Here is a 13,834-nt window from a genome sequence, read left to right as displayed (position 1 = left end):
AAAAAGCGAACTCTCCCTCGAATACTGATGGGTAGATATTAGCTCCGACAATCGTTTTTGCTTTGATCGACGGTTAGTCCTCTTGAACCAATTTGACTTTAATACCACTTGTTAGATCATTGGTCGTTGGCTAGAGGGGGGGGGGGGGGGGAATAGCCCCTGCACAAAATAAAACAAAAGAACCTTTCTCGGCTTATTACTTAAACAACATAAACACTTGCATAAGAATAAATAAAAGACTAAAAGGAAAGAGGCACGAGATTTTACTTGATTACAACCAGGGAGACTATTAATCCAAGGAAGTTAAAGCGCAGTAAACAATCTCCTTCAGGTGGAGAAGCCTCTTACAACAGTTGAAGCACACAATCATAGAACATACCAAAACTAGAATGAATCACAATTGTTCTATCAACCTCTTGGACCAAGGCTATATTTATAGCCTTGGTCAGGACACTTGGAAGGGTTCTAGGCTCCTGGAATGGAATAGAACTGTTGTAAAATAATAAAGCAATACAAGCAGTATTATTTTTGCACAAAAATAAGTATACAATAGACAGATAAATAAAGGCGTAGGGTTTAGAATATAGTTATCCAGTTGAAGCGTCGACACGCCGACTGTCCTTAGAGAATTTATTGCCGCCTCACGGTGCAAAGGCTCTCCGGTAAAATTCCCCCAAGATCCGACAACCGCTCGTCTCGTCCGTAGGTGCACTCCAAAACAGACGCGACACTCGGACCCAACCTCAGATCGCCGTAAGATCAAGCCTCAGGACAAGAAAGACGAGAAGAAAGCAGAAAGAATCGCACAGAGAAGGGAGAAAGCTCGAGGCTTGAGTGAAGAATAGAGGTGCTGCAAGTCCCCTTTTATTCACTCTGAGAAGGTACGAAGCACTGCTTCGCTAGCGAGGAAACGCGCCTCAGTGTCGCGTCCGCGTCCCTTCCTCACGGTTTGGTTTTGGTTCAGACCGAACCAGAACCAGAAACCAAACTGGTTTGGTTCAGACTGAACCAAACCAGCAAAAACAGACCGAGCCGCCCGTGAGCGCAAGGCCCACGGGCTGGGGATTTGCACCCCCCCTGCGTGCGTTAATCACGCACGTGACACCCGATTTATGGATTTCCGGCTCGAACCCCCAAATCCACTCGATTGGGGCTTGGCCCCGCATGCGTATAGGTCCTCTTATCATTGCTAAGCAAGGATGGAAGGGCTTCCTATATAAGCCCTTCCAAGCTTCTCCAGTTAGCAATGTGGGACTAAAAACACTACAAAAAATGCTTTGAATTTAAAACAAAATTCAACAATCCCCCACAAATTCAAATCATTTCGGTTAAAAACAAAAAATAAAAAAAAATATGTCCTGAGGCTAGGTTGCAATGAGCTTTTAGTGAAAATACCTTACGGTTTGAATTTTCACCTAAGTGCACCAATCTTATTCACATAGGTTTGAAGTGAACTAGGTCTTGAACTTAAACCTTTTTATATGTGAAGTCAAATGGTAACAACTCATCACGGGCGACGGTTGAATCCTTCTGGGTTGGTGCATTACGGCCATGCCACCGAATCTTGTTTCATAAGTGCTAAGGGGAGTTGCCTAGACCCCCCACACTGCGACCACACAGTTACACTTACATAGGTGAGTTCTCCAAGGATGTACTGCGAGCATCCTGTCAATAAGACCTTGAACTCATTAAGAGCCTCCAAGCTCATCCTTACTAGCAGTCAAGCATCTATCCAGGGAAGAGACTATGAGATTATATCTCAATCAATTTGATGCTTACGGTTCACCCTTATAACTTGTTTATACCACATTGAACCTACTTCTTGGGATCTCCAATCAAATAGGTTGGGTTGCCATTATAGATGAAACCAGGATAGGCCTCAGTCCCATTCCCTTACTGGATCTCTTGATTTTCTCGGAATCAAGTCCTTTTGTGAGTGGATCAGCAATATTGTCTTTTGAACTTACGAAGTCCAATGACATCACTCCAAGCTAAGAGACACTAGCTCACGAATAGACTTCAATCTTATTCGTACATGTCTCTTCTGTTTCTGGTTATACTTGGAGCTTCTAATCTGAGCTATTGTTGTTTGATTATCACAGTGTACTGAAATAGAAGGTATTGGCTTTACCATCAAGGGAATTTCTGAAAGAAGACCCTTAAGCCAATCAGCTTCAGTAACTATGGTATCTAAAGCACACAATTCTGCCTGAGATGTAGAACGGGATATAATCGTCTGTTTAACAGACCTCCAAGCAACTGCACCGCCTCCAAGTGTAAAGACATAACCAGTAATGCCTTTACACTCAGCAGTGTCTGCTATCCAACTAGCATCACTATATCCCTCCAGGACTGCAGGGAATCTCCCATACCACAAGCCCAAGGATATAATACCTTTTAGGTATCTGAGTACTCTGTCTAATGCATCCCAATGCGTTCTGTCCGGACAGCTTGTAAACCTGCTCAATTTCGTTATAGCAAAAGAAATATCAGGTCTAGAACAATTAGCTAAATACATTAGACTACATATTATTTGTGAGTATCTTAATTGAGACACTGCCACACCACTATTATTCTTGTGGAGAGTTTTTGAAGGGTCATATGGTGTGACAATAGATTTAACTTGGCTATAACCATATTTCTCTAATACTCTCTCAACATAGAGTGACTGAGAAATTGTTATTCCATCAGTTGAACGAGTCAACTTCAGCCCTAAAATCATATCAGCACAACCCATATCCTTCATATCAAACTTACCACTTAAGAGGGCCTTAGTCTCATTAATAATAGAAAGGTTAGTCTGATTTTGAACCGGTTTTGAACCGGTGAAAGACTTTGGTAATCGTGTGCCGAAGTAAAAAATTAACCCTTTTACTTCACATGTGTCTACTTCGGTAAATATCTACATATTACTTCGGATAATATCCGAAGTCTATTGTCGATTTTCACATAATGTTTCAAATAGTAGAATATCATCTACATATAAACATAGGATAATACAATTATCACCTTTCATTTTAGCATACACACATTTATCAGAGTCATTTACTTCAAAGCCAAACGATAGCATAGCTCTATCAAATTTTTCGTACCACTGCTTTGGGGCTTGCTTCAAACCATAAAAAGATTTGACTAACCTACAGACTTTATTCTCATTTCCAGAGACTACATATCCCTCAGGCTGATCCATATATATCTCTTCTTCTAGATTTCCATTTAGGAATGCCATTTTGACATCCATTTGATGAACCTCAAGATGATATATGGATGCTAATGCGATTAACACTCGGATTGTAGTAATTCTGGTAACAGGAGAATAAGTGTCAAAATAGTCAATCCCTTCTTTTTGTTTGAATCCCTTAGCAACTAGGGGGACTTTGAATTTATCTACTGACCCATCAGGTTTTAGTTTTCTCTTAAACACCCATTTACATCCTATAGTGGTACACCCAGGAGGTAAATCTACCAACTCCCAAGTGGCATTAGAGATAATAGAGTCCATTTCACTTTTAATAGCCTCTTTCTAGTGTTTAGCTTTAGGAGAAGCCATGACATCTCTATATGTCACAGGATCACCTTCTATATTATAGGTGATAAAGTCCTGGCCTAAATCCGTAGACACACGTTGTCTCTTGCTCCTTCTCGGTTCTGTATACTCACTAGATTCATCTAGTCTAGAGTGACTTGAGGAAGGTGTACCCACTACAGATAATGGGACCTCTACGGAAGAAGGCTCATTTCTAGTAGGAATACTAAATTGAGGTGTTCTCGTCTTCATAGGAAATATATCCTCAAAAAATGTAGCATCGCGAAGTTCTACAATAGTATTTGCATCTATTCTAGGAATTTTTGATTTAATAATCAGGAACCTATATGCAATACTATTTTGAGCATAACCCAAGAAGATACCATCTACGGTCTTTGGACCAAGTTTTTTCCTTCTGTGTTCAGGTACTAGTACCTTTGCCAGACACCCCCACACTTTAAGGTATTTCAAACTTGTCATTCGGCCTTTCCAAAGCTCATATGGGGTTTTATCCCTTGACTTCATTGGGACTCTATTTAGCACATGACATGCAGTGTATAGAGCCTCCCCCGACGTAAAGTTGGGTAACCCAGAACTGCCTAACATGGAATTAATCATATCTTCAAGGGTTCGATTTTTTCGTTCTGCTATACCGTTGGATTGAGGACTATATGGAGCAGTTACCTTATAGATTATACCTGTATCTTGACAAAATTTTTGAAATAGGTTCGAGGTAAATTCTCCACCCCTATCAAACCTTAACCTCTTAATAGTTTTATCGGTTTGATTCTCAGCTTCAGATTTAAAAACCATAAATTTATCTAAAGCTTCATCCTTGGTTTTTAGCAAATAAACATAACAATAACGAGAGTGATCATCAATGAAGGTAATGAAATACCTTTTATGGTCTCTCGTTATTACACCGTTAAACTCACAAGAGTCAGTATGAATCAATTCTAAAATATCATAATTTCTATCAACTGATTTGAAGGGTTTACGGGGTTGTTTATATTGCACACAAATTTCACATTTTTTCTTATCATTTATAGCATGCTTAGGGATCATGTCAAGATTCATCATCCTTTTTACGGTATTAAAATTGACATGTCATAATCTGTCATGCCACAGATCATAAGACTCAATGTTATATGAACAACCAATATCAGAAGTTTTATTTAAAGTAGCATTTTCTACATTGAGTTTAAATAAACCTTCATTAAGGTAACCTTTTCCAATAAAGGTTGCTAAATGTAATATTACAACTTTATTACATTTGAAGTTCAACTCATAACCAGCATGGACTAACTTTGATCCGCTAATCAAATTCCGACGGACCGCTGGAACATGATGCACCTCATGCAGTGACAGGACTTTTCCAGAGGTGAACCTAGGTCAACTTATCCTATCCCAAACACCCTGGCTGCAGAATGGTTCCCCATGGTCACGGAAGTGCCTTCAATTACCTGATAAGTAAGGAAGGCAGAGTGATCAGCACAACAGTGTTCATTAGCACCTGTATCAACTAACCATTCATTGGGTTGATAGATCAAGTTTAGTTCGTGTTTGAAGGTAACAAACCTATCGCTGGTGTCGTCACTAGCAGTCACGACATTTACTTGTGCCTTGGTGTTGGACGTATTGCTTTGGTTCTTGTCCTTTCGCTTAGGGCAGAATTTGGCATAATGTCCAGCCTGTCCACATGCCCAGCAAGGCTTAGGTTTGATTCCAGTTTTCTTTTGAACCTTTGGGTTGAGTTTCATCTTGTTCTTCATTTTCTGATTTTTGAATTTCTTCTTGTCAGATGAGACTACTACATTTGCCTTTGGAATAAAATCCATAGGCATTCTTGTATCATCATTTTTATGTTGCTTCCGATGTTTTTCTTCGATATTTAAAACAATCATCAAATCTTCTAGAGAGATTTTACCTCTCCGATGTTTAAGAGTCATGCCAAAATCTTCCCAACTTGGAGGCAATTTTTCGATGATAGACAAGACCTGAAATTTTTCAGGTAATGACATATCTCCTTCAGCAAGACCATGAATTTGAACTTGGAATTCATGTGTCTGCTCAACCACAGATTTGCCTTCAACCATTTTGAAGTTCAGGAATTTTGCCACAGTATACTTTTCTAAACCAGAATCTTCGGAGTTATATTTTTTATCCAAAGATTTCCACAGCTCTTTAGCTGAAGAGGTTGAGCAGTACACATCAAATAGTGCGTCTGAGAGGGCAGACAGGATTCTCCCATGGTAGAGATAATCCCTTTGCTTAAACCTCTCTAAGGCAGCACTACGGGCAGGTTCCTCTTCATTAGGTGAAGGAGGGTCTGTTTCTATAACGGAGAATAGTCCTAGCGTAGTAAGCCAAAATTTCATCCGTTGTTGCCAACGTCTGAAGTTTTGCTCGTAAAATTTCTCGGGTCTAGCACTAGCCTCATCAGATCCTATTACCCTATCATTCATCATGTCTATTGATACAGGCAATAAATTCTCTAAGAATGTTGTAAAATAATAAAGCAATACAAGCAATATTATTTTTGCACAAAAATAAGTATGCAATAGACAGATAAATAAAAGCGTAGGGTTTAGAATATAGTTATCCGGTTGAAGCGTCGGCACGCCGATTGTCCTTAGAGAATTTATTGCCGCCTCACGGTGCAAAGACTCTCCGGCAAAATTCCCCCAAGATCCGACAACCGCTCGTCTCGTCCGTAGGTGCACTCCAAAACGAACGCGACACTCGGACCCAACCTCAGATCGCCGTAAGACCAAGCCTCAGGACAAGAAAGACGAGAAGAAAGCAGAAAGAATCGCACAGAGAAGGGAGAAAGCTCGAGGCTTGAGTGAAGAATAGAGGTGATGCAAGTCCCCTTTTATTCACTCTGAGAAGGTACGAAGCACTGCTTCGTTAGCGAGGAAACGCGCCTCAGTGTCGCGTCCGCGTCCCTTCCTCACGCGCGGAACAAAACCGAAGTCCGCGTCCGTTCCTCACGCGCGGAACCAAACTCTGGTTTGGTTTTAGTCAGACCGAACCAGAACCGGAAACCAAACTGGTTTGGTTCAGACTGAACCAAACCAGCAAAAACAGACCGGGCCGCCCGTGAGCGCAAGGCCCACGGGCTAGGGATTTGCACCCCCCTGCGCACGTTAATCGCGCACGTGACGCCCGGTTTATGGATTTCCGGCTCGAACCCCCCAAATCCACTCGATTTGGGCTTGGCCCGCGCATGCGTGTAGGTCCTCTTATCATTGCTAAGCAAGGATGGAAGGGCTTCCTATATAAGCCCTTCCAAGCTTCTCTACTTAGCAATGTGGGACTAAAAACACTACAAAAATGCTTTGAATTTAAAACAAAATTCAACAAGAACTCTATCCCCGATGCAACGGTCAAAAGCCATGTTGTTTTGGATAAAACTCGGGTTTCGGGTGTCCCGGACTAGAAAAGTTTTGTTGACTTTTTTCGTTCGGGTCTTCCGCTCCTACTTCGCTCGCTTCGATCCGAGTTTCTGCTCCGGATCCGCTTGCTTGGGTGATCTCGGCCATCCGGAATAGGGCTCACCCAAACCCAACTTCCGGCCTTCTCGAGCAACCTTCCGATCCGGCTTCTCGTCCCTCGGAATCGTCGCGTGCTTCCTTCTCGTCCGTCAGCGTACTCTTCCGTAGCTCCTTGTGCCTCGGACGCACTGAGCCCGTCGGCTCTCTCCTGTGCCATTTTTCTCGTTAGCTGTGTCTTTTACTTCTTGAGCAATCTTCCACGCCGGCTTCTCATCCCTTGGAAACATCGCACGCTCCCTTCTCGTCCATTGGTGTATTCTTCCGTAGCACTTCGTCCCTCAGACGCACTGAGCCCATCGGTTTTTTCCGGTGCCTTCCTTTTCACTAGCTGCGTCTTTCGCTTGACTTCCTGTGATCCTAAGTTCCTGCACACTTAGACACAGGATTAAACACAACAAGACTTAACCTAACTTGGTTGATTACATTAAAACCACTTTGGGATTCCAACAGTTTCACATCTAGGGATGATAAAAAAAAATAGATTATTGAAGACCAAAATGTAATAGAAGGTTCTAGAAATGATCATTTGGAGAGTGTTGAGGATAAAATTTCAAAACATGACGGATCTTCTCAAGTAATTAATGTTGAGGGTGGGACTAATGTATATGTTGAAGAAAACAAGTCTTCAGCTAATGACATTTTGAATTCTTCTGTTCCAAGGGGAGAAACTAGTAGGCATCATTTGGAACAAGAGGATGCTCTTCAATCAGGCATGGTTCCATTGGTAATTGGTTCTCTACCGAATGCTACATGTGCTTCCTACCCTCCACCACCTTGAACCCCACTTGATGTTCCCAATTGTGATTTTGATGGCCGTAATCCAAACATCTACATTTTCTGAGGCGGACACAATTATTCCTAGTCATGCCACTTCTTCTGTTGTTTCTTCAAATATGGACGTGTCAAATTAAGATGAAGGTCGATGCCGCTACAATTTTACAACATTGCAAGGACGGTTTCTAGGGAGAAGCAATGCATTCTCAAGGAGCATTTTATGTTTTTTCCTTTAGTTCTGACGGTGTGAAATTTTCAGCTTTTGAAAGTAACAATGATATTAGTGCCATAGGCAATCTTGATGTTGTGGAAGAAGCAGTTTTTAAAATGGAAGTGGATAGTTTCGCAGTGTCTGAATGACAGCAATTAAGGGAAGGAAGGGATAAAATTGAGGAGGTTTTGGTGCCTTAAAACTCTTATATCGTGACTTCTTCTGGTTTAGATGGCGATCTTTTAAGCTGTGATGACTTTGAGATTACTAATGGTTAAAGTTAACGGGAGACTGCATAGACTGTACTCATTCTTGTTGAAGAAACTGAAGAGGCTAGGCAAACTACGAAGGATGAAATAGAAATCCATTTCAAAGACTTGATCAAGAAGCCTCCTGAGTTTATCAGTTTCTACCCCATGATCACCCGAGCTCGATTTGAGGAACTCAACATAGACAAGGGCGGAGCCAAGTTATAGCTTACCCGGGCTGTAGCCCGGAGGCCGATGACGTCGAATCTCGAATTTATAGTGGAAACCAAATGAAAAACACGAGAGAAAGAGGAATTAGCCTGGGACGACGACGTCAGAACCGGCGGTCATTGCTCACAATCTGGAATCAGCTCGGATAGATCACCCGGGCTGGCTCCGCCATTGAACATGGACCCATTCAAGAAGTGCATGAAGCCGGTGGAGAAGTACTTGAGGGACATGAAGATGACCAAGAACAATGTCCACGATGTCGTTCTCATCGGCGAATCAACAAGGATTCTCAAAGTCCAACATGTACTAGTAGATTTTACCGATTTAATGCTAGATGATCTTTCTGCTGGGCTATCTCCTGATATTACTCTAAACTCGAGGACGAGTTATTTTCAACTCTGGGCGATTGATGTAGGATAGAATCCAAAGTATTCCTTTGGATTTTTTTAATTAGTTATCTGTTAATTAAGTTTAATTTATTTTTTTATTGATTATATTTATTTATCCCAAATCTCAGGGAATTAAGTCTTATTAGTTAATTTATTCTAAATATAAGTCTAGTTGATTATTTTTCCCATTTAGATTTTTTTAGGATTTTAAGAGCTATATAAATCTATTCTTTAATGATGTTTAAGACAAGTTATTTTGATATTGAGTCAATTGATTTCGCTTAAGCCACATTACTACTACATTTATTTTATTCTTCTATTCCCTCTCTTGTTTTCTTGAGAAGGTTTTTAAACCTAGTTTGGGCTACTTCTTATTTCGTTATTTGTCTCTTATTTTTTTCGTTAATTCCTCTGATACATCACGCCTCAGAATAATCTCTTATTTTTTAGTTAACTCCTCCCGGTCTCTCGAGCACCCCGACTCCTCAATCTTCTGACCCCAACTCTCGGCTCTTCCAACTTCTTAGCCTCCCAATTCTCGACTCTTGACTCTCCCAGCTCCTTAGCCTTCCAACTCTCGACTCTTGGATCATTGCCCCTTTGGCTTCCCAACATCTTGGCGACATAGGATATAGAACCATTTAAGGACAAGAATAAATCATCCAGTAAATCTCAGATTATTTCACAGAGAGGATAATCATCACCCTAATTTCAGATTATTTTAAGAAAAAAATAATGGTGTGAACAAGTCCCACATTATTTAAAGAACTAAATAATGACAACATGAAAAAAGGAATAGAAGGAAAGAGTCTGTGGTCTCATAAAAGGTAATCCTTTCTGGTGCCTAGGTATATACGCACACCTAGGTACATCAATATCCTAATACTCATCTTCTTCATCCTCTAACTTGGCATCTGAGTGGCTGCGCCGGGAACCCCCGCTGACTCCTATTCTAACTTCTTTCTTATTTATCTTTATCTAAACTCTCAACCATATCATCATCTCCGTTATTACTCGACGATTAACAAGTACATTGATAACAGAGACAACTTATCAATAATTCACTCATTGACATTCACAGACAGGAGCAATATACCTGAGAGGCTAACATCTTGTTATGCATAAATAAAATTTAATTTTTGTCTTATGTGTTTGGTATGGAGATAAACCACTCAACAAAATAATAAAATAGAATTACAATTCAAATTGTATCTATTAATTTATTAAAAAATATCCAATTCTTTGTCTTCACTTTTATCAAAAGAAGAAAAAAAAAAATAAATCAAAAGGGCCGCAATGAGTGATATGATTAGGTGAGGTGGAGAGGCCGATGGACATTGGCAATGTATCGACTATCCAGAAAAAGACTTCCTGATTGACCTCGTCAACGTCAACACCAGGAGCTCATTTTATTCCGACGATCCTTTTTTTCATTAAAAAAACAACAAAAAGGCAAATCTCCGAAGTGTATAAAGCACTGAGATGGCAAAGTGATATGTTATAATATTATAATCAACCACACCGTAGTGTGCCTATTCGACATTGACGTGGCTTCGTTTGTCATTGGAGTAAAAAAAAAGGCTGCCACTATTTGAGTGTGACGGTCTTTGTGTTGACTCTCGCTCAGTGCTCATCCTAATAACTTTACTGCACATGCCAACCTCTATAAATGTTCATATGCTTGTTAATTTGCAGCTAAGGCATGCGAATCCTTGCTTAGTTTCCCTGTCCGAGCAATTCTTAGAAGATTCTCTGTTTTAAATTTCTATGGCGAATAGCACTGCAGACTGGCAGAGTCATACAATACGTGTCCAAGAAGGCATAAGCATGGTCATCACCTGCGCCTCCATGCTGCTCATCTGCCTCAACTTCCTCATTGCGGCCACCAAGCACCGGCTTTGGCACTCCAATTCCCCAATCGACAAACTGCACAAGTACGTCCTTAACCAGATACTGGAGCCGCTCATGAACCTAGCCACCTTCTATCTGCTCTCCAAGCCCTTGAAGAACATCTACCTCGTCTGGGGTGTGATCTTGATGATCGCCAACGGCACTCTCACCTGCATCGCCGATGCCTTCACCCTTTCCGACTCCAACTCCATGAGACTCTTCTTCATCGGGCTGCTTAGCTACAATCTGATCGGCTATTGCCAGGACATCCAAAAAGCTGATCCCTTTTCCCACTTCGTCATCAACCTGTGGGCGATTTGGGGCTTGATCATCCTGAAGACGGTGGAGAAGTTCTTCAGCTTTTGGGCTGCCAAACGCGCGTTCGGAACAGATAGGACCAACTTCATATCTGACTACATGCGATTTGAGCATAAGCTGAGCACCGGCACTCCCAATCCCGTCTCGATGCGAGGTTATAAATACATTGTGAGCGGAGAAGACAAAGTATCATTTGAGACAGAGGTAGCAGATGACCGCCAGGCGCATATCGTCATCGCAAACGAGTTGAGCGATGAAGTGGTGACGGTGGAGAGGGTGTGGCACTGCAGAGGTCAGCTGCTCGGACTCAAAATGGACCCAGATGCGAAATTCAAGGATGTATGTCTCTCCTTCGCCTTGATGAAGCTGCTGAAAAGAAGGTATGCAACAATCTTGATTTAATTTGTAGCCTGCTACGATTGACTCATGCTCTTCACGTAGGTTTCACGATTACCCTACTGAGGAACTAAACCAAGTATCCAAGAACACGGCATTGGTCTTACAGGGGCTCCTTGACTCGCAGGACCAGAACAGGGCCTTTCGGGTGATCATGACAGAGTTAGGGTTCTTAGAAGACATCTTCTTTTCCCAGTATCCTATTATTTTCGGTTGTGGATTTCCGATCTACAATTATCTTCTGTCTCTGTTGTTGTTGGGAGCCACCGGTTGCCTCGCCAACACAGCTTATTCTGACACAGACGATCTGGGAGGCAACGATATTGATCTTTATATCACTTTTGTTCTCGTAGCCATGATCATTATCATGGAGATCACTGAAACAGCCACTTACTTGCTCTCCGACTGGAACAAAGTGACGTTACTGATCAACTACGTAAAGTTTCCATGGCTACAAAAATCATCTTTTATCAACACGGCAATTCGATTCTTGTGCAAGATAAAGATCTTGCAACCTGTGCGCGATACAATCGGACAGTACTCGCTCCTTGAACAGTGCGGCAAGTTCTCGATCAGAGCTAAGCTGTGCAATAGCAGGGCAACCTGCGGCAATGGGGTCATGAAATTCTGCCGTGCATCTGTCAAATTACCCGACGAGGCGAAGAGCATGATCTTGGAACAGCTCCGCCAGTTAAGCCGAGGCCCCCTCTCCAACGGTGAGTCGTCACTGCGTCGAAATGGGATGGAAGACCTGGGCTGGACCTGCAAGCTTCCGGCCAGCACGCAGACGATTCTGATATGGCACATTGCCACTTGCTTCTGTGAAACAATCAGACCATCGAGACGGCCTCTCGCGTCGTCGGGAAAGGAGGTCGCCACCGCTCTATCGAAGTACTGCGCGTACCTAGTCGTCTTTGTTCCGGATTTGCTGCCCGATCAGGGCAACAGAGCAAAAAGAGTCTTAGACAAGGTGGTGAATGAGATCGACGACCTTCGGGAGGGGGCCAAAGATGAGAGCGAAATGTGGAAGAAGATGATGGAGCTTGAATCGAGAAAAAAGGGCACGATACTGGGGATGGGTGCTGAGTTGGGGAAGACGTTGGTGGAATCCATCAGTGATGAGAACAAAAGATGGAAGGTGCTGGCGGAGTTCTGGGTAGAGTACGTCCTGTACCTTGCACCGTCGGACAACGTTCAAGCTCACCGAGAAAACCTTGGTTCCGGAGGGGAGTTCATTACCCATCTGTGGGTTCTCCTGTATCATGCAGGCGTTCTTGAGCGGCCAGAGATAGCTCCAAACACCTACCCGTGATGGTGCATCTGCACACTTGCGTTGTTACTGACTTAGAAGAACTTCCTAAATAAAGAAGGTACTACATAAACTGTTTTATATGTTAGTATAGATGAAATATCGAATAAAATTCTTGCTATTTGAATTTAGCTCAATTAATTTATAATTGAGCTGAGCTTTATTTAACAAATATATTGATAGTTCACGAGTTTATTTGAATTTTTATCGAATCTAAACGAACTTAATAATTATAAATTTAAATATTTATTAAAAATTAAATTATATATTTAGAAAAAATTATAATATTTTTATTAAAATTTATAATTTTATTCTAATAAATAAATTTAATATATTTATCTATATGTTTCATAAGTAGAATGTAAGATATATAAATTCAATATCAAAATTATTATTTTTTATTTAAAAGTTGATTCATGAGCTTAATGAACATGTTCACGAGCTAACGAGTCGAATATTATGAAACTTGAACTTGGTTTGTTTATCTTAACGAGCTTTATTAAACAAGCTCAAACAAGATTTTATCCAATGGAGTTTCGAATAATTCATGAGCGGCTTGGTTCATTTACACTCCTACACTGGATCAAATGCTTGGTTATCTTGAGTGAAACTGTCTAAAAGTTGGAGAGATAACATGTTAGACAGGTGGTTGTGAGGTTGACTAAACGACGACATTAGATTGGAGTAGGGCTGTGAATGGGAGCAAAAATCCCTCCTGCATACACTCGAGAGAGCAGACAAACGTCAGTGCCAAAAATCAGGGAAGGGGTCCCTGGCGAAGGTCCTTCGACACTCAAGTCAGTGAATGCCCGAACAGGAATTTGAAAAGTAGATGTGTAGCAGAGAGTACGCATTGTAAAAGTATGCTTCAAAACATATTAAAGCGTACCTTGTTATTGGAGAGGATTCCCTTTATATACCACTTCTCATTACCTCCGCAATTATGAGGTAGCAGAGAATGTCGAGTGTCAGAAGTTATCGAGTA

At 41.4% G+C, this 13,834-nt stretch overlaps 1 protein-coding gene across 1 annotated transcript; it reads left to right on the top strand.

Annotated features, from left to right (window-relative positions):
- The first annotated feature begins 10,639 nt into the window (after positions 1 to 10,639).
- On the top strand, positions 10,640 to 12,970 carry LOC122001268. The gene is made up of 2 exons (XM_042555923.1): positions 10,640 to 11,524; positions 11,586 to 12,970. The coding sequence occupies exons 1-2, from the start codon at positions 10,704 to 10,706 to the stop codon at positions 12,850 to 12,852; spliced, it is 2,088 nt and encodes a 695-aa protein (XP_042411857.1). The 5' UTR covers positions 10,640 to 10,703; the 3' UTR covers positions 12,853 to 12,970.
- The last annotated feature ends 864 nt before the right edge of the window (positions 12,971 to 13,834 follow it).

This window comes from Zingiber officinale, chromosome 7A, assembly GCF_018446385.1.
Source record: "Zingiber officinale cultivar Zhangliang chromosome 7A, Zo_v1.1, whole genome shotgun sequence".
Classification (NCBI taxonomy): domain Eukaryota; kingdom Viridiplantae; phylum Streptophyta; class Magnoliopsida; order Zingiberales; family Zingiberaceae; genus Zingiber; species Zingiber officinale.
Note: the sequence above shows the minus strand (reverse complement) of the source record. Positions and strands in the feature narration are given on the sequence as shown.

Excerpts from the sequence above, each read along its gene's own strand:
- LOC122001268 (XM_042555923.1), top strand. The coding sequence starts at position 10,704 with ATGGCGAATAGCACTGCAGACTGGCAGAGTCATACAATACGTGTCCAA. Across the intron at positions 11,525-11,585 it reads ATGAAGCTGCTGAAAAGAAG|GTTTCACGATTACCCTACTG; the intron begins GTATGCAACAAT and ends CTCTTCACGTAG.